The 19,277-nt window shown below is 43.1% G+C and overlaps 1 protein-coding gene across 1 annotated transcript in view; it reads left to right on the top strand.

Moving 5' to 3' along the window:
- The window catches only part of LOC124778436 (facilitated trehalose transporter Tret1-2 homolog), a 259,132-nt gene that overhangs the window by 227,016 nt on the left and 12,839 nt on the right, over positions 1-19,277 (top strand). Inside the window, exons 8-9 of the mRNA XM_047253643.1 lie at positions 1,816-2,036; positions 10,478-10,867. Coding sequence (XP_047109599.1) covers positions 1,816-2,036; positions 10,478-10,867 — 611 coding nt within the window. The remainder of the gene's footprint in view (positions 1-1,815; positions 2,037-10,477; positions 10,868-19,277) is intronic.

Genomic DNA, 19,277 nt, shown 5'->3' with positions numbered 1-19,277 from the left:
TGTGCACTACGATGTCTGCCGTCACAGTGAGAACAGCAGGCTTAGGTGTGCTCCAGGTTATATTTATTACTCATGGGTCGCCTAACCATGGACAGCTTGTTAGGAAAATGTTACTGTGAAATTGTTTGAGAAAGACTACAGGGCGTGTGCGTCGATTCTGTCATTGCAGCGCGTTGTCGACTAGCAGGAAAGGGGCACACAATGTCGGCCTCCCCTTTCGAACAAATGAATTCACTCGTCCAGCGCTTTCGACGAAAAATTGTCTCTGTGCATCTGTCACTATATCCTGTACGGACTCTGTTGTCAACTGCGCCAAGCTAAAAATAACTTTGTTATACGTGCCAGACTAATGGGTCTGCCAATTTGTCGAAGCCGGATTATCACTGTCTTACTTGAATGTGTAACCACAGATCACATAAGAAACATTGAAAGTCCTTACTGCGGAACAGGCAACCGTAAAAATAGTTTTCCCGTCGGTCAACAGATAACGCAGGCGACGCTACAATGCTAACTGACCTGTCCATGTCGCGGAATTGGCAACGCTGCATCTTCGGTGACGTGAATTAGGCTGATTTGTGTTCGGCTAGAGCGCTGCGCGCGAAATGCATTCGTCACACAGGTGACTGTAGCTCATGATCGGCTGTGCTTTTTCCCGAGTTTTCAATCGAAGAATGTAGATTAGCTCCTGTAATTCTACAAACCAAGTATATTTCTACTGTAGGGATACTTCTCACAATCATATGCGAAATGAAATAAATGAAAAGTAACACACAAACATTTCTCGCGAGTTACTTTTGAAATGCAGACAGTATTACAGTCGCATAGGTTTTACACTCGCCTTCCATGCCGTCTATTTCCTCTTTGTTATGCAGCTCTTCTGATACGGATTATGGTGGTAAAAGAGATCTCCACCTGTAGGTTAACACTATAAAGCTTTAAAAATCTTCTCAACGTCTTTGAAATATAATCAGTTAATTTACTGACAAATACTGCATTGAGCAGTGGGTTTCGCGTCCTGACATTACCGACAGAATTATTTATTTTGCATAGAGTATGTATAGGGATTAGGTGAGTTATAACGACAATATATATTTCACATTGAGACTGTAAATAAGTTTAAGAAACACATTTTGCATCCTTTCTAAGTATTTCTGTACACGTTCTTAAGTATAACCACATTATGCATTTGATTACTGTTAGTTGTAAACGAATATAATTTCATGTACGCACTTAACAACGATATCTTCGAAAAAAATAAAGGAAGGGCAGCCACGTTATATCAGAATATAAGGTCGACAAAATTTAGGTAGGATCGAATGCTTAGGGCTCTTTATTAATTCTTACTCGTAACTAATTCATTGATTTAAAATCCACTTCCGTAACATTTCTTTATCTTTAATGGGAAATCTGAACATTTTTAGTTCAGGATTTGTCCGTCTACTCCTTCCACAGTTGATATACTCGCAGGCACTCGGCATGACGACTCGATCCATTACCACCGGTATGTCAGAAACAGCTGTGCTTCACAGACGCCAGACAGTGGAAAGCTGCACGCGTTCGGTCGATGTTGCCACATATTTCACAGAATGGAGTGCCATCTAGTGGTTGGTGCCACAAGTAAGGGTGTGACGCTGTCGCTGCCTGGTGGCCGTTCCCTGACAATGGTTGCCTGCGAGACCAAGCGATCGGGCAATCTGTTTCTTATGTGATCTGGGGTGTAACTTACTTTTAGAAGTTCCTTTCGGAATGGCACGTGCCACGAGAGCAAGTCGGGTTTCAGAGTGACAATCAGGATGACGTGGGTGTTGCTGGCAGGAATCGACTCGGTGGTGTTCTACACGGTGATGATCTTCGAGAGCGCGGGCAGCACGCTGGACGACCACGTGGCGACCATCATCGTGGGCGCGGTGCAGCTGCTGGCCAACGTGGCGGCGCTGTTCGTGGTGGACCGCGCCGGCCGCCGCCCGCTGCTGCTCGCCTCCGGGGCGCTCATGGCCGTCTCCATGGCGGCGCTCGGCGCCTACTTCAACCTGCAGGTAGGTAGGCGGTCACCAGGGCCACGTCGCCTGCCTTCACCACCGCAGTCATAATCGCCAGCCTTTTGCCATCCACTGCCGGGACTATACAGAGTCTAATTATCCGTCTAACATGTACGTCATGAGATTGTTCCAGAATAAATAGGACAAAGTTCTTTAAAGGAGACAGGTATTACGGTCAGGACTTGAACCCAGGTCCCCTGCCGGCCAGGGTGGCCTAGAGGTTCTAGGCGCTTCAGTCTGGAACCGCGCGACCGCTAAGGTCGCAGGTTCGAATCCTGCCTCGGGCGTGGATGTGTGTGATGTCCTTAGGTTAGTTAGGTTTAAGTAGTTCTAAGTTCTAGGGGACTGATGACCTCAGAAGTGAAGTCCCATAGTGCTCAGAGCCATTTGAACCATTTTGAACAAGGTCCCCTTGCTTACTAAGTAGGAATGCTAGCCACTATACTCCAATCAAATGGAGTACTACAGGGACACCCAATATGTCCTCTGTTATTCATCCTTGCAGCAGGAGAAATTGTAAGAATACCCTAAAGGGAGGGTGTAATCTCATACGCATATGCAGGCATTATTGGACACTACTAGCCATTAAAATTGCTACACCAAGAAGAAATGCAGATGATAAACGGGTATTCATTGGACAAATATATTATACTGGAACTGACATGTGATTTCATTTTCACACAATTTGGGTGCATAGATCCTGAGAAATCAGTACCCAGAACAACCACCTCTGGCCGTAATAACGGCCTTGATACGCCTGGGCATTGAGTCAAACAGAGCTTGGATGGCGTGTACAGGCACAGCTGCCCATGCAGCTTCAACACGATACCACAGTTCATCGAGAGTAGTGACTAGTGTATTGTGAAGAGCCAGTTGCTCGGCCACCATTGACCAGACGTTTTCAATTGGTGAGAGGTCTGGAGAATGTGCTGGCCAGGGCAGCAGTCGAACATTTTCTGTATCCAGAAAGGCTCCTACAGGACCTGCAACATGCGGTCGTGCATTATCCTGCTGAAATGTAGGGTTTCACAGGGATCGAATGAAGGTTCAAATGGTTAAAATGGCTCGGAGCGCTATGGGACTTAACATCTGAGGTCATCAGTCCCCTAGAACTTGGAACTACTTAGACCTAACTAACCTAAGGACATCACACACATCCATTCCCGAGGCAGGATTCGAACCTGCAACCGTAGCAGTCACGCGGTTCCAGACTGAAGCGCCTAGAACCGCTCGGCCACCGCGGCCGGCTGGAATGAAGGGTTTGAGCCACGGGTCGTAACACATCTGAAATGTAACGTCCACTGTTCAAAGTGCCGTCGATGCGAACAAGAGGTGACCGAGACGTGTAACCAATGGCACCCCATACCATCACTCTGGCTGATACGCCAGTATGGCGATGACGAATACATGCTTCGAATGTGCGTTCACCACAATGTCGCCAAACACGGATGCGACCATCATGATGCTGTAAACAGAACCTGGATTCCTCCGAAAAAAATGACGTTTTGCCATTCGTGCACCCAGGTTCGTCGTTGAGTACACCATCACAGGCGCTCCTGTCTGTGATGCCGCGTCAAGGGTAACCGCAGCCATGGTCTCTGAGCTGATAGTCCATGCTGCTGCAAACGTCGTCGATCTGTTCGTGCAGATGGTCGCTGTCTTGCAAACGTCCCCATCTGTTGACTCAGGGATCGAGACGTGGCTGCACGATCCGTTACACCCATGCGGATAAGATGCCTGTCATCTCGACTGCTAGTGATATGAGGCCGTTGGGATCCAGCACGGCGTTCCGTATTACCCTCCTGAACCCACCGATTCCATATTCTGCTAACAGTCATTGGATCTTGACCAACACAAGCAGTAATGTGGCGATACGATAAACCACAATCGCGATAGGCTACAATCCGACCTTTATCAAAGACGGAAACGTGATGGTACGCATTTCTCCTCCTTACACGAGGCATCACAACAACGTTTCACCAGGCAACGCCGGTCAACTGCTGTTTGTGTATGAGAAATCGGTTGGAAACTTTCGTCATGTCAGCACGTTGTAAGTGTCGCCACCGGCGTCAACCTTGTGTGAATGCTCTGAATAGCTAATCATTTGAATATCACAGCATCTTCTTCCTGTCGGTTGAATTTCGCTTCTGTAGCACGTCGTCTTCGTGGTGTAGCAATTTTAAGGGCCAGTAGTGTAATTTGAGCAAGTCAGTAACACATTGGTCCACATCTCGCCTTTATGCTAGCACTTATTCGGCTTGGCGTTGATGATACAGATGTTGGATGTCCTCCTGATGGCTATCGTTCCAAATTCCGTGCAACTTGTGCGTTAGATCGTCAGAATCCAGAGCTGGTTGGAGGACCCTGCCCATAATGCTCCAAACTTCTCAATTGGAGAGAGATCAGGCAGCCCTGTTGACCCAGGTAGGATTTGTCAATTACGAATACAGGCAGTAGAAACTCTCGTTGTGACTGAATCGGCATTATCTTTCTGAAACATAAGCCCAGGAAGGCTTGTCATGGAAGTCAACAAAATGAGGTCTGGAGTATTGTCGACGTACCACTGTGCTGTAAGAGCACAATGGATGAGAACCAAAGGAATCCTGCTATGAAATGAAATGGTACACTGGACCATCACTCCTGGTTGTCGAGGTATATGGCAGGGGACAGTCAGGTTGGCCTGGGGCACCTCCAGACACGTCTTCTGCCTGGAATCTGCAGTAGAATTGTCTTCAGTGACGAGTCATGGTTCGAAATAAACCCCAATGATTGGTGAAGATATGTCCGGAGATGCCCCTGACCAACTTGACTGTTACCTGCCATACAACTTGATAACCAGGAGTATCGTGCTCCATTTATTTTCATAGCACGGCACATTTGGTTGTCATCCATGACACACTTACAGGACAGTGGTATGTCTATGACATTCTACACCCAATATTGTTGCCTTTCATGACAAGCCATCCTATGCTTAACATGTCAGAAGATAGTACCCTTCCACACACGGTTAGAGTTTCTTCATGTTTACAAAACCCTATCTTGGCCATCAAGGTCGCTGGATCTCTTCCCAATTGAGAATGCTCTATGGACAGGGCTCTCCAATCAGCTCGGGATTTTAACGATCCAAGACGCCAGTTGGACGTAGTTTTGCACAATATTCTTCAGGAGCACATCCAACAATTCTATCAAACAACGCCGAGTCGAATAACTGCTTCTGTAAGAGGCAGAGGTGGCCCAACACATTATTGGCTTACACAATTTGTGAAGCTCTTTTTCTGGAATAAACTGTAATCATTTGTTTGTCTGTACATGTACGTCACCTCTACCGATTTCCGGCCCATTTGGACAATTCTTTTTTTTTTTTTTTCTTTTTCGTAGAGTGTATTTTGTGCTGCAGGAAGTTACAATGGGCAAGTGAAACATTTTCTTAAAGTTTTCTCCAGCCAGCACTAAACTAAATCAAACCATACCAGCGTACCATGTAGCAAACACAATGAGAAACAAGCATAGGTCCAATAAGTCAAATAATACGACACACCCCAGACACTAATGCTTCACCTCTTTTGAGCGAGGCGTTTGAATCGTTAATTCAGCAACATGATATCACTGGGGAGGGATCGTAACGTTATTCTCACAGCACAGCACGATGCTGCAAGAATGAATAGATCTTCCATAAGAATGCTTATCAGCCCACTGACACGGCAGAAAAGCACGAAGCTGAAGACTTGAAAGCCACTGTCGTGACACCAAAGTGTGGTGAAGAACACTCATGGCCTCAGAAAACTAGTCGTCCTTGGTAAGACATAACGTCATTGCCTCAGACGGCCAGCAATAAATACTGAAGCTTCCAAGCCCATACTTTATTCACTTAGAGTGAGCCAGTTACAATGTTGATCCTGTAAAGTACTGCCTACCAATCGCCAGATGACTTCTACCTTTGAAGTTGCTGTCTTTGTGGTCTACCTAACATGGTCGTCAGTTGCCAACATCTCATCTACTGATACGACGTCTTTGGAACTTATATTTCTGCCTTGCTGAGAGCCAAACTGATGATGTTTGGCACACTGTCAACCTGTTGCTGTACACAGGAACTGTACTGAAGGCTGCTGCCCCTGGCTTGCATCTGTGAGCAGGCAGCAGTGTCCATGGTCTGTCTTTGGTGGAGAGGCATGCTATAACTCTGCAATATCTTGTACATTCCGTGCAGAGCTGCTGGTGTTTACTCGGGCACACCCCTTTGATGTCCATGAGAGGGCCCCAGTAAAAGGCAATCTATGATCTCCAGAATGAGATTTTCACTCTGCAGCGGAGTGTGCGCTGATATGAAACTTCTTGGCAGATTAAAACTGTGTGCCCGACCGAGACTCGAACTCGGGACCTTTGCCTTTCGCGGGCAAGTGCTCTACCATCTGAGCTACCGAAGCACGACTCACGCCCGCTCTCACTGTTTTACTTCTGCCAGTATCTCGTCTCCTACCTTCCAAACTTTACAGAAGCTCTCCTGCGAATCTTGCAGAACTAGCACTCCTGAAAGAAAGGATACTGCGGAGACATGGCTTAGCCACAGCCTGGGGGATGTTTCCAGAATGAGATTTTCACTCTGCAGCGGAGTGTGCGCTGATATGAAACTTCCTGGCAGATTAAAACTGTGTGCCCGAAGCAGGAGAGCTTCTGTAAAGTTTGAAAGGTAGGAGACGAGATACTGGCAGAAGTAAAGCTGTGAGACCGGGCGTGAGTCGTGCTTCGGTAGCTCAGATGGTAGAGCACTTGCCCGCGAAAGGCAAAGGTCCCGAGTTCGAGTCTCGGTCGGGCACACAGTTTTAATCTGCCAGGAAGTTTCAATCTATGATCTGACGGTTGATGCTGCAGTATAAGCTGCACCTGCCACCTGCTGCCCACTACCCTGTACCACATTGCACTATTACGTGAGCTGCCACAACAGAGACCCTGACAAACTGCTGAGCACACACATCAGCACATTCTACTCTGCTTGTTGTGTTCACAGCCTCGCTCGCTGCTGCCACAGAGAAGATTATTTAGTTATATCATATATATAAGTCCAACAAATACTGACGCCACACCCAGGATAAGATCAAAATAAAATAATATCACAATCTTTTATGAGACACCACAACATACATTGACGAAGAGATGTGCTGAAGCCTGCCTTCACATCAACATTAGCTGTGTATAACACTTGTAAAGTGTTTGTCATCGAATGAATATCTGCAGTTCAGATCCTCAGAGTCTCTATTATAAGGTGTTCAATGTACTCAGTCATAATTTGTCGTATTGGTTTACAGACCTACGTTTATTAGGATTATTTACTTATTTCATTGTCCTTTGCTTAACCCTTTCATTTGTACCTACAAGAGTTCAAATGGTTCAAATCGCTCTGAGCACTATGGGACTTAACATCTGAGGTCATTAGTTCCCTAGAACTACTTAAACCTAACTAACCTAAGGACATCACACACACAGGCCCGAGGCAGGATTCGAACCTGCGATCGTAGCGGTCGCGCGGTTCCAAACTGAAGCGCCGAGAACCGCTCGGCCACTTCGGCCGGCACCTACAAGAGTGAAACAAGCTGTAACTCTGTATAAATATTTATTAATTAACAAACCTGAAATGATGCAGGGGTACAGCATCACTTCTGTATAGAGCTGTGTCATGACAGTGTGATGAGGCGAGAGAGCAGGCTGTTGGTAGCTTAGAGAAACAGCATCAAAAGACAAAACATTTTACTAACATTCATGCCACTACACGTCTAGCGGTAACTTCCCCTCACAGCATGGGGCGAGGATGGTGCGTAGTGTCAGTGGGTTGATGGTTACTGAGCCATAACTTCGGTATCCAGGAATGCTGCCTCCAGAAGCTTACACAGTGACGTGCGCCCCGGTTAGCGGGACATGGATGCTTGTAAATGGGGCCAGCACCACCGAAGACTACAAGGCTGCTTGCGAGGGATACCATCCTGTGGTGATGAATGTGGGTGATGGCACATAGTGCCTTGGTATCTGCACCAGCAAAGAAGGGTGAGCAGCTATGCTGCCTCGGGTTAGTTCTGCTGCCCTCTAGGACAGGAGTCTGGCTGCTGCTGGAGTGGGCTAGGAGCCATCTCACTGGTGTTGAAGTAGCAAGTCCAAGGAGGACTTGGCATTCACAGATAGTGCAGCAGTGGAAGCCCAAACATTTAGTGGTTGCTAGCTGTCCCATATTGCTCAGTCGTCCGGCGTGGCCCCCTCGTTCCCGGACTCATTACTGGACTGCTGATTCCTCTGCTGAAATTAATGGTTATTTACATTGGTTAGTGGCCTATTTGTTATGTCCAAACGCTATTTACAGCTGTGTTTGAGAAAGCAAAACTGTGTTCTTGTGATGCAAAAATAGTTTGGCTCACCCAGCAAGAGCTCCATTTTACTGCTGTGTTACATTACTGTGGTGCTTGCACTAGTCCACCTCATGTATTTAAACAGCCCTGATGTAGCAACCGACACGTATACCCACCAGCTGACTGCAACTGCTGCGGCTCAACTGCTATTTTCCGCAGTAAGGTACAGCCACGCGGGATTAGCCGAGCGGTCTCGGCGCTTCAGTCATGGACTGTGCGGCTGGTTCCGGCGGAGGTTCGAGTCCTCCCTCGGGCAAGGCTGTGTGTGTTTGTCCGTAGGATAGTTTAGGTTAAGTAGTGTGTAAGCTTAGGGACTGATGACCTTAGCAGTTAAGGGGGATAGGACGTCAAACGGGCCGACTTCGAGAAGGAGGGGCACCACAGGACATTTTAATTTGCACTGTCTATACTTTTACAAATAAATTCATAAAACTTTGTTAGCATGACCAGGAAGGTTTCAGGATTCACACTCATAGCAGTGGAAGTTCAAAAACACGAAAAAATAATATTTTTTTAAATGTGAAATTTCATGATTTTTTTCGCTTACTGTTGGCTGCATTTTTTGCTATAGGTACACTTTTCTTCGTAAGTAAGAGATATTCTTCGATGAATTTTGCACAGCTTACAAACCATACTTACAGGCCTATGAAACTAGAATTTATTTAATCTATGGAAAAATGAATGGGCTGTTACGTTTTAAACTTCGTGTTTAGAGAAAACTCGAATTTTATAGTTTATTATCTCAATTTTTACCACAGTTTTTAATAGAGTTGGGAAATTCTAGAGTTTTGTATGCTTTGCAAATTTCATCGAAGAATCTCTCTTACTTATGCAGAAAAGTGTACCTACAGTAACAAATGCAGCCGATACCAAGTGAAAAAAAATGATGAAATTTCACATGTAAACTCGTGATGACTGGGTGTTGTGTGCTGTCCTTAGGTTAGTTAGGTTTAAGTAGTTCTAAGTTCTAGGAGACTGATGACCATAGATGTTAAGTCCCATGGTGCTCAGAGCCGTTTTTCTCACATATAAAAAAAAATTGTTTTGTTAAGTTTTTGAACTTCCTCTGCCATGAGTGTGAATCCTGACTCCTTCCTGGTCATGCTGACAAAGTTTTATGAATTTATTTGTAAAAGTATAGACAGTGCAAATTAAAATGTCCTGTGGTGTCTCTCCTGCTCCAAGTTGGCCCGTTTTACGTCCTCCCGCCTAAAGTCCCACAACATTTAAAAAAAAATAATGCCCAAAAAATAATGCCAGCGCTCTAAACTGCTCGGCTGCTTAATAGAATTCTTCGTCTCAGCACCAGCTTTAGGTTTTACTGCAACTGATGCACATCTTCACGATCCTACCAACACTTTTAGCTCCTGGCAGCTAACTTCTTTCATACCCACTTGTAACGTACTCCATATAGGGCACTGTCCTTTGATTCACAGATTGCTCCTCCAGCGGGAAGATCCACCAGTATGTAGTGCTTGTTGTGTACAGTACCTGTGCACAGTATTTTAAGAGAACGTGTTTTATACCAAGCCACGAGGGTAGCAACCAACTTATCAGCTGACCTGTTCTCTATTCTAGAAGACGCTGTATCAAATGTGGTCTGCATTTTAAGATTCTGTATCATGTCTGGTCTTCTCAATGATATCTTAGGAGATGTTAATGTTTTTGCAGGGTGGTTACTTTTATCTTCCAATTGCTCAAAGAGGCATAGTTCCGTATTACACTATTTTAGATATTGTGTAGCTGTAGTCTCTTTATTTTAATCAAAAACTGCTGTGAGACATAAATCTTCTGGTGTTCTGTGTCAAAATGTAATTCTGAGTGAGAGAGAGTGTCTCAGGGTGACACATTTTATATTTTATGGGGGAATGCAGACATTCTCAGTGAACCACAATGATGAAGTTTCCTCAGGTTATCAGCTGAATCCAGGTGTCGTCCTGCAGCAAAGTTTCGACAAGTTCCCTACTCTTCATCTTCGGTCTACAGTCGCTGTGGGAACGTCTATGATCTACAAAGTGACGGGCGTGTGCGGCACTCGTGTTCCAGGAGCAGAACCGCGAGGAGGGCCTGGAGCTGCTGCCACTGGCCAGCCTGGTGGTGTTCATGCTGGGCTACTCGCTGGGCTACTGCACGCTGCCCTTCCTACTGATGGGCGAGCTGCTGCCGGAACGCCAGCGCGGACCGCTCAGCTCGCTTGCCGGCTCGTTCAACCTTGCCTTCATGTTCGTCGTCATCAAGACCTTCCACAACTTCCAGCAACTGCTCGGCAACGACGGCACCTTCTGGCTGTATGGCGCCATGTGCCTCGCTAGCTGCGCCTTCGTGTGGCTGCTGGTGCCCGAGACGCGCGCCAAATCGCTCGCAGAGATCGAGCAGTTCTTCGAGGACAGCCACCAGGCGCGCAAGGAGAAGCGCGCTGCGGCCGCCAGGGCGGTCGTAGTCGCCGCCGCCGCCGCTGGCGGCGCTGACGTCGCCGACGGTGCGCCGGAGAAGACTGCCCAGCCGGCGGGAAGCAGCTAACGCCGGGACATCGCTCCCGGGCGATCGTGATTAATGTTCCTGTACAAGCGACTCTCTGTTACAGTGAAGGACTGGTCATTTTATTGTGGTCGCTGTCTTTCGGCGACTTCATTATGTAGAATTGAAGGTTTCCAAGTCACCGCCGATTAACTTGCCTAGAGCACATCAGGTCAAAAAGTGGATCAGTCTGTAGCTGTACTACACATCCACCTCCACTTACTACCAGCAACCAATGAAATATCGTCTTCCGCTAGGCACCTAGCCAAACATCACTGTCGACAGTGATATCTTGTCTCCTCCAGACTACGCTGTGGCAGTAACTTATTGCTGTCCACAGTGTCACTTTATGAAGTACGGCGACACAGAAGCTCGCTTCCCCTCTATGTCAAAGTGCATACGGAACGTATTCCCTTCCATGCTGTACTATTTTTTACTCTCTCTGGGTGGTAAGCCTTCGGACATGGCATTTACTATACAGGGCGTGAACGATAACCATTAGCAACGTAACACAGTGGTGCAGAGAAAGTCGAGACGAACAATTTGAGACAGACACTCACAGTCTGTAATGCTGGGAAACAACTCAAAGTGGTCTACTATGCCGCCAGATCAGTCAGCTATTTCGTCAACAACTTCCCTGTGAGGGTGATGAAAGAAAAAAGATTTTTGTGAATGTTATGCAAAAGCTAATTGCGATTGCAGTTCGACTTAAATTTAAGCCTCAATAATTAGGTAGTAAGATGGCCAGGCAAATAAAATGACTTAATTGTTAATTTTATAGTATTAAAATTCAGAAGACTGTCAGGCAAAATTTGCACAAAGGTCAATTCTGCAACTTATAAGTGCACAACTGTCAACTAAGCCAATGGGAAAACAGCCAAGTCAACTCGGTGAGTTAGTGTGATGGCTTAATAAGCTAAAGATGGCGGCTGGGTGGACTGCAGAAATATTGTGTCAAGATGCTGATATGTTCCAGCTGGAGACCTGACATGAATATCAAGAGGAGAACATGTCGAATCTGGCTAATAATTCCTGTAATTCCCGATTTTTGCACAGTGTAGGAGTTAGCGGCATAAATTACATACTAAAAATCCTGACTAGTAAGAACAGAGTGTTGAGGTGGGGGTGAATTTGGAGGTCACTGTGGTACGTTTTCCTTGAAAAACTTGAAATCCGCGGCTTCTAGTGAAAATGTATTCCAGTACAGAATTAAAGTACATTAAATTTCCTACAGATAAGGTTCTATTCATTTTTTTCTCTAGGGTCGTAGTTTCCGCAATGAGAACGAGGGAATTTTGAAAATTTCCAGTGATGCGCAGCACTGTTGTTTACTTGGTTTCTGTAGACCAACCTGTGGTAGTTTCCCGACTTCACAGTCCACAAGTGCCCAAAATCAAATTGTTTGTCTCGACCTTCCCTACACAAGAGGTGTCCAACCAGCCTTCTGCAGGCAATGCTGCTCAGGAAGTGTGCACCTGTCACACGACAGGGAAAAAAAATCATAAAATTCCGTTTGTGTAAAGTTATGATAAACTGAATATTTTCAATCTGAAACTCCCGCCACGCCATGCTATTTCTCTTTGATCGTTACTGCTTTTTTTCTTCTCTTCACGACAGTTATTGTTAATGTTAAGTATATTATGTGGCCCAACGTTGTAAACAGGGACTGTTTACATCATGTAGTACCGCCTTACTGATTCTTCCATCGACAATTCTATCCTAATATTGATAATGTTAGGAAGCTCTGAAACGTTATCAGTAGACCAGGAAGGGCGCAGTGATATGATACGAAATATCCAAACAAGATTTTATGCAAGTGGGTTGGTTATTTATCAATGCAACAGCAAACATTCAGATTCCATACCCATTGAATAATTAACTGTTGCACATACAATTAATAGATGCTTATCACACATTCTACAGGAATACTTTACACCTCCCCTCGATTTCTCTTTTGGATTGGTTGAATAGCTAGACAGTGATAGTGCATGAACTGGGCACTTAACTGAGTAAATGAGACACACACTTATCTATCTCTTTCTTTCAGTGGAAAATCTTTTGAGTCACATGACTGGATTCTCTAGCTGTGTTCCTTTATCAAAATGCTTATTTCTGAATTCTTTCTTCACTTATTGTTTTCATTACTCCTGATACGTAATCAGTACAATCTGCATACTAGTGTGATCTCTTTGGCTGTTATTGTAGAGGAAGTGATGCATCTTTTCAATATCTTCTATCTGTGTTTCTGCTTCTTTCAGTCAACAGTCTGTCATTAGGCTTCACATGATTTGTCAGTCCTTTCTAGTCTTCACCAGGTTATTAATTTCTACATTGTTACTTCAGGCTTTTTCCTCGTTATTCATGCTATCACAATTACGGTCATTCATTTACTTGATGGGTTTTACAGTCTGCAGCTTCACATCTGGCCATATTAAATTATCCTTGAGCTGATACCTTAATACATGTGTCCATAGTGCTTAAGGGGACACAGTCGCGAGGGAACTCCCATAAGGAATCAAAGCTAAAATGAGCAAATGTCAGGTACACTTTCTGAAGTAACTAATGGAGATAAAGACCTGAAACTTTTACAGTGTACAGCTGAAACATCATTCTCAAATCACATAAAAATGGTTAATGTATTTTATATATTTCATGACTAATCATTTTTTTGTTCTATAAGACAAAAAATTAAAACTTTTCTGAACACTGTGGAGCTTATAAATCTGTTCTTTTTATCACTACTGGTCTATTTTTATCTAATGAATCATCGTTGTATTAACAAGAGATACTGTAAGTCTGATGTCTGTAGCAGTCATAGCTTTTGAGAAAAGTGTACCAGAAGGTCAAAAAATGTACTTTTGAGAAAAATAGTATTAAAGTTTTACATGCAATAAAGTAATGTACAATGTCATACAGACACACTTTTAAAACATTCCAGGGCTATACTGTGGCTCAGCTTCTTGATCTTTATCTTCTTTTCTTCTTTTCTTTGATCTTCTGGCTATCCTGACCTCCTTGGTAGCATTTCCTGCAGAAATATCAGCATAACGGATACGGTCCATGTCAATCTTTTTCAGTCCTGTTTCAGTATTGATACCATCCTTTGTTCCCAAGAGTCTTAATACGTCAGCTTTCTTTGACACACCAGCATTGAAGCACATCACTGCATCATGAACACCAAATTTTAGTTTTTCTTTTCTAACAAAAACAGTTTTTGGTAGCCTAGTCCAAATGACAGAATTCAAACTTTCATTTGGGTTTTCAGTTTTTCCATGGTGACACTTTTTCAAGAGCTCTTGTTGGCTAAGGTCTCTGAAAATGGGTTTCGCAGCTAGCAGGATTTTTTCTGGAGTTGAATGTTTGTGCTTATAGCTGGAAGATGTAGCTGGGTTGTTGAATTTGCACCAGCTGTCAGGTCCCTGTGGGCAAAGGTTATGTTGTGATTCCTCATCCGTTAAAATTTTATGAAAGAATATAGCCCAGATGGCTCTCCTCATTGCTTCTACATTGTTGCAGTTATTTCTAATGGCAATACCGTAATAAGTCTGAATCCTGTCTATTTCAGCCTTTGTCAGGCCCCCTTTACCACCTAACTTTTTTTTCTTTACATATCTTTAGAAGTCGTGATCCCATTCGTTTCTGTACATGTCCTGTACATTCCAGTTTATTAATTTTGACTCTAGGCCCATAATGTTTATCTTCTACCACTTTCTGCTAAGCCTTACTGTCCCCATCCCCAAGATAGTCTGTATAGAGGATACCTCTTGACTGCACAGACCATTGGAAAATGTTAGCAACACCAGCCACTTCCATGCCTCCACTAGAATCATCATAGTCCTTTTTGCACACATGCAACCACTATACATAGTGGGATTTTTGCTACAGATGTCACAGAACTTAGTAATAATTTCAATATCCAGAACCTTCCCAGTATCAAAAGAAGTTGCTGACACAATGCCATTTAGGGATGTATGCACACGTTTCTGCCAACTGCCATCAGAACCAGCAGAAATTTGCCTTGGGTCAGATTTCGTATCATTCAACTGAACTGATTCTTTGGCTGCTTTCAACATTGCAGATTCACTTACCTCAGCTACAACTGCACCAATAGTCTTGTTGTAATCATCAAACTTTCTTGGAGGTGGAGGAATGTTCATCACTGCACAAAGAACACCACCTGCACTTCGCCCTTTTCCAATAGATCTAAGTGCACACACTAATCTTATATTGTTTTCATACAATCTGGTTCTTGTTACATGGGATGACATTGCATTGGCAGTACAGCTACATTCCAAACATGTCAAAACTAAATTACAAACAATTCCCTTGGTTTTCACCACATCTTCATGCAAAGTAACGTTTCCACCACAGTTTTTACAATTTGTGTGTTTTTCGATAAGTTCACGTAATAACCTCATGGAGATCAGAATGTTTGTGTCAGTAACAACAGAAACACTGTTCACACCACATATTGCATTGTCACGCATTTGAGAGGCACTTGTAAAACCGGCAGCACCTAGAAGCTTCTTGCTTGAAGCACTGACACTCGGACTGACTTCACTTTCAATATTATTTTCTGCCCTCTGTTCAAAACTAGCAGTTTCGCGATTTATTTTTACATATTTATTTCCACGAAACTTAGGCTTATATCCAAACTTCCTTATTCTACCCATTGTGTTTCAGAAAATCATTACATTTGTATCACCAAACCGTAAACAACTAGGATGAAGAAACTGACAAACGATAGTCGACAATGCAGGCAGGCTGGCAAACATCAGAATAACAATTCTCTAAAAATGGACGTGGCGCTAGTTACCATGCTTCATGAACAAATTAATAACTCCGAATCTAACAATCAGATTTGTATGAAACAAACGGCATTTTGTAGCCAAATAATTGGAGCATAGATTAAGACTAAAAAAATCGATTTTTTGAGCCTGTTCGCGACTGTATCCCCTTAAAACCAATACATTTATGGTCCAAAAATGTCCTATGTCACATCATACATCCTTCTTCTGCAAGTGTTGTGTACCAGTTGGAAGAGTGATTCCTGATGCATTCTGCATAGCCAAACAGATTTTGTGGTGTTGCCAGTTGCTCTCCTTCTGTTCCAAACTATACATTTCAATTTCTCTCTCCCTTGGCAGCTGGTAACACTGGAGTTTATTCCACATGGCGACAGTGTTTCTGATTCTCATTAAAATTATATTCTTGGAATCCTATTTCTCTCGCTCGGTAACATAATACTGCGTAGATTTGTTTGCTGTATCTCATCCATAACAAACACAATGCTGACTAAATAGCTCCTCTATACCTACACTAACATGAAATCAACATCAAACATTCTTCAAGTGCTATACGACAGAATGATTCTACTGGTTGACGCATACTGCCCCCCACTCCTCTGCTCTCTGTTGGGCATGTGGACAGGCTTCCCACAGGCGCAGCCCTTGTGACCAACCCCCTCAATGTGTCAACCGTCTGGTATCACAAACTCCTTGTTGACCACAATGGTCAATATTTAAGAGGAAATTGAAGGGTATGAAACACCTGATCGCCTGCGTAAGTGCATGCACTTCACACAGCCAGCACTTTTCACAAATTTCTATCTATGTGTATTTGACGATCGCTTTATTTTGCACTGTAGCACCTCTCTTCAAAAGCTCGCAGAGTTATACGTTTGCACTCTCTACGTCAGATTACCCTATCCTACTATGCGCCTGCTTCTCACTTTTGAAAACTTTATTGTCAGTCTTCCTCCATTGTTTGAGGGCAGCAGATTTGTTTCGCAAAAAAGGCTTTGTTCATCACTAATTTATATTTTACCCTTTGCTTGCTCTAGCCAACCTGTGTAATTTCTCAAGATAGTAGGTTCCACAACTTCTAGTGTGTATTATGTAGCTATGATTTTTACAGGTTAGTGTTATATTTTGAGATAGTGCTCACTACTTTTGTCTTTTTCATTTGTCAGCTTTGAATTCTGTGCTAAGCAACTTGTGGATTTAATGTGATACAGCACTTCTGTGATTCCTTGCCTTCAACAATGTATGTATGTTTCCGTTCTAGCTACCACTCTCACTGTTATTTGCTATAATTATATTTTCGATCATTAAGGTTCCTTTTTGATTATTATTTATTTCTCAATATGACCATAACTGTTGCTTTTTCAGCCATTTTAATGCATAAAAAATTTCTCTCTCACTCTATCTTAGCAAAGAGACGTGTGACTAATTATACACAAATGATTAAATCTGAAAATCTACACAATGTGCGAGTTCGTTTTTCGAATCAGTGTTCTTCATTTCGAATTTAATTTTAAAAAAGTAGATAAAGAGAGAAAAACAACATCTCAGGACATAATGAACTAAGCAAATCCACTTCCGGAAAGATTTATTTTCTAAGTATTCTGTCTGTCTTCTGATACAATCTGCTTTTACAAAATCGGTAGCCAGATAAAGTTCCCAAAATATTTCCCATTTGCTCACACAATATGATCCTTTCAAATATACTACTTGCCAAGACTTTTAGCTGACATATCAAGAAGGAAGTAAATTTTGTAGGAACTTTGTTGGTCAACAGTAGTACATCTAAATGATCAGTAAGTGTCAGGAGATACCTACTACCACTGATACAATGTACTGTCTGAGAAAGAGGTCTATGACCTCATTGTAGAAATATGTATAACCTCCTCTTTTGGCTACCACAGGAAACCTGACACTGTTTTTGTATAATTTTTTTTTTGGGGCATTGGGTCTTTGCAATCCTGGTAGTTTTCTGTTGGGCGTGGATTTCTTGTACCTCTTGTTGTGCTGCCATGTTTATTTATTTTCTTTTTTCATTCAATTTTTTTCTTTTATGTTCATTGTCTGAATAAGCCTGTTAACTGAAGCCTATTTACAGAAATAATGTTTCACTCTAATCAGAAGTGTATGATTCACTAAGTATGACTAGTAAAAGCAAGACAAAGGGTCCCACAGCTATGGGATCATGCTTACAAGCTATGGAAAATTTGATGACGTAAACGAAGCACTACTGTATACAGTGTACCTGATATGTGTTGTTGAGTGCCTACCTGAACAATAAAGAAAAATGTTATTACTGTTATGTATTTTTGTTTTTCTGATATCCAACATACAGTGACAAGAGGGACGTCGACATCGACAGCATGCCAGTGTGGTGTTTTTGGTAATCTGTTTAAAAGTCGAAGAGCAAGACCAAATTCTATTGCTGTGAAAGTGTAACAAACAAAACTAGAAGTTATGGATGACAACAATGTGATAATTTCGTTGGGAATGTGTGCTAAACTTATAAATTGACACCGAAGTCCGTAATTGGTGACATATAATGTCTCCCGAGCATTTTGAATAAGATTTCGTTAGTTGCTCAGCTAATCGGCCTCCAATTCTGAACACTGTACGTTGTCCTAAGTTTGAGCCTGACAGTCGTGTCCCATTTTCATATTTAATGACGAAGACTCTAAAATATTAAGCTCGCGTTTTTTTTAGTCACTCAAGTGTGACATACGTTTGCTGTGTGGTTGTATTTGACAAGTAGTTGCATATTGGAATACAATTTTTTGTTTATACTGTTAGGTATAAGTATTTAAGTAAAAAATTGTAAAAGGTTAAAATTCAAATAGAGCCTAGATGATCACCAAACGTACAGTTTCTATAGGATGCACACATTAGTGTTAACTCTGTCACATGCCCTCAGTTCCATGAGACACTGCTGAAAGATTTGGGCTTTAACCTATGACTTGGGGGCACTGTCTGGCAATCACAATCCATACACTACCACCATTTGCAATTTGCAGCTAAATACAGGGCGTGCCAGCAGGAGTGGCCAATACTCATAGATATGACAGGAACCATTATTCAAAGCAAAAAAAAAGTGGTAAACATGGGCTCTAAAATGCGTACATTAAGAGCTGTAAGCACTTCTTCATCTGTGATACTGTGAAACAAATCTCTTCTACTGTAAGCTCTTTCCTTTCCATATTTTGGGAGGAGTTAGTATCGACCTGACAAGATACCTTAAGAGCTATGAGCACTTGTTCAGTAGAAGAGATGTGTCTCACAGTAGTGAAGATGAACAAGTGCTAATATCTCTTAAGGTATGCGTTTTAGAGCCCATATAGGTTGTTTTGTTTCGAATGATCGTTCCTGTAATATCCCTAAATGTTGACCATTCCTCCTGTGACACCACGTATAAGTGATGAAAACTTGTTCCATCGTCAGGAGTCGAACTGGTTAACAGTAGGTCGCCCATGCATTAGCGAATGCGTTTCACTGTTCTACTTGCTGGTAATTGCGATTCGAGTATTTTTTGT

The sequence above is a fragment of the Schistocerca piceifrons genome, chromosome 1, assembly GCF_021461385.2.
Source record: "Schistocerca piceifrons isolate TAMUIC-IGC-003096 chromosome 1, iqSchPice1.1, whole genome shotgun sequence".
NCBI lineage: Eukaryota > Metazoa > Arthropoda > Insecta > Orthoptera > Acrididae > Schistocerca > Schistocerca piceifrons.
This window is presented reverse-complemented; position numbering and strand designations above follow the sequence as displayed.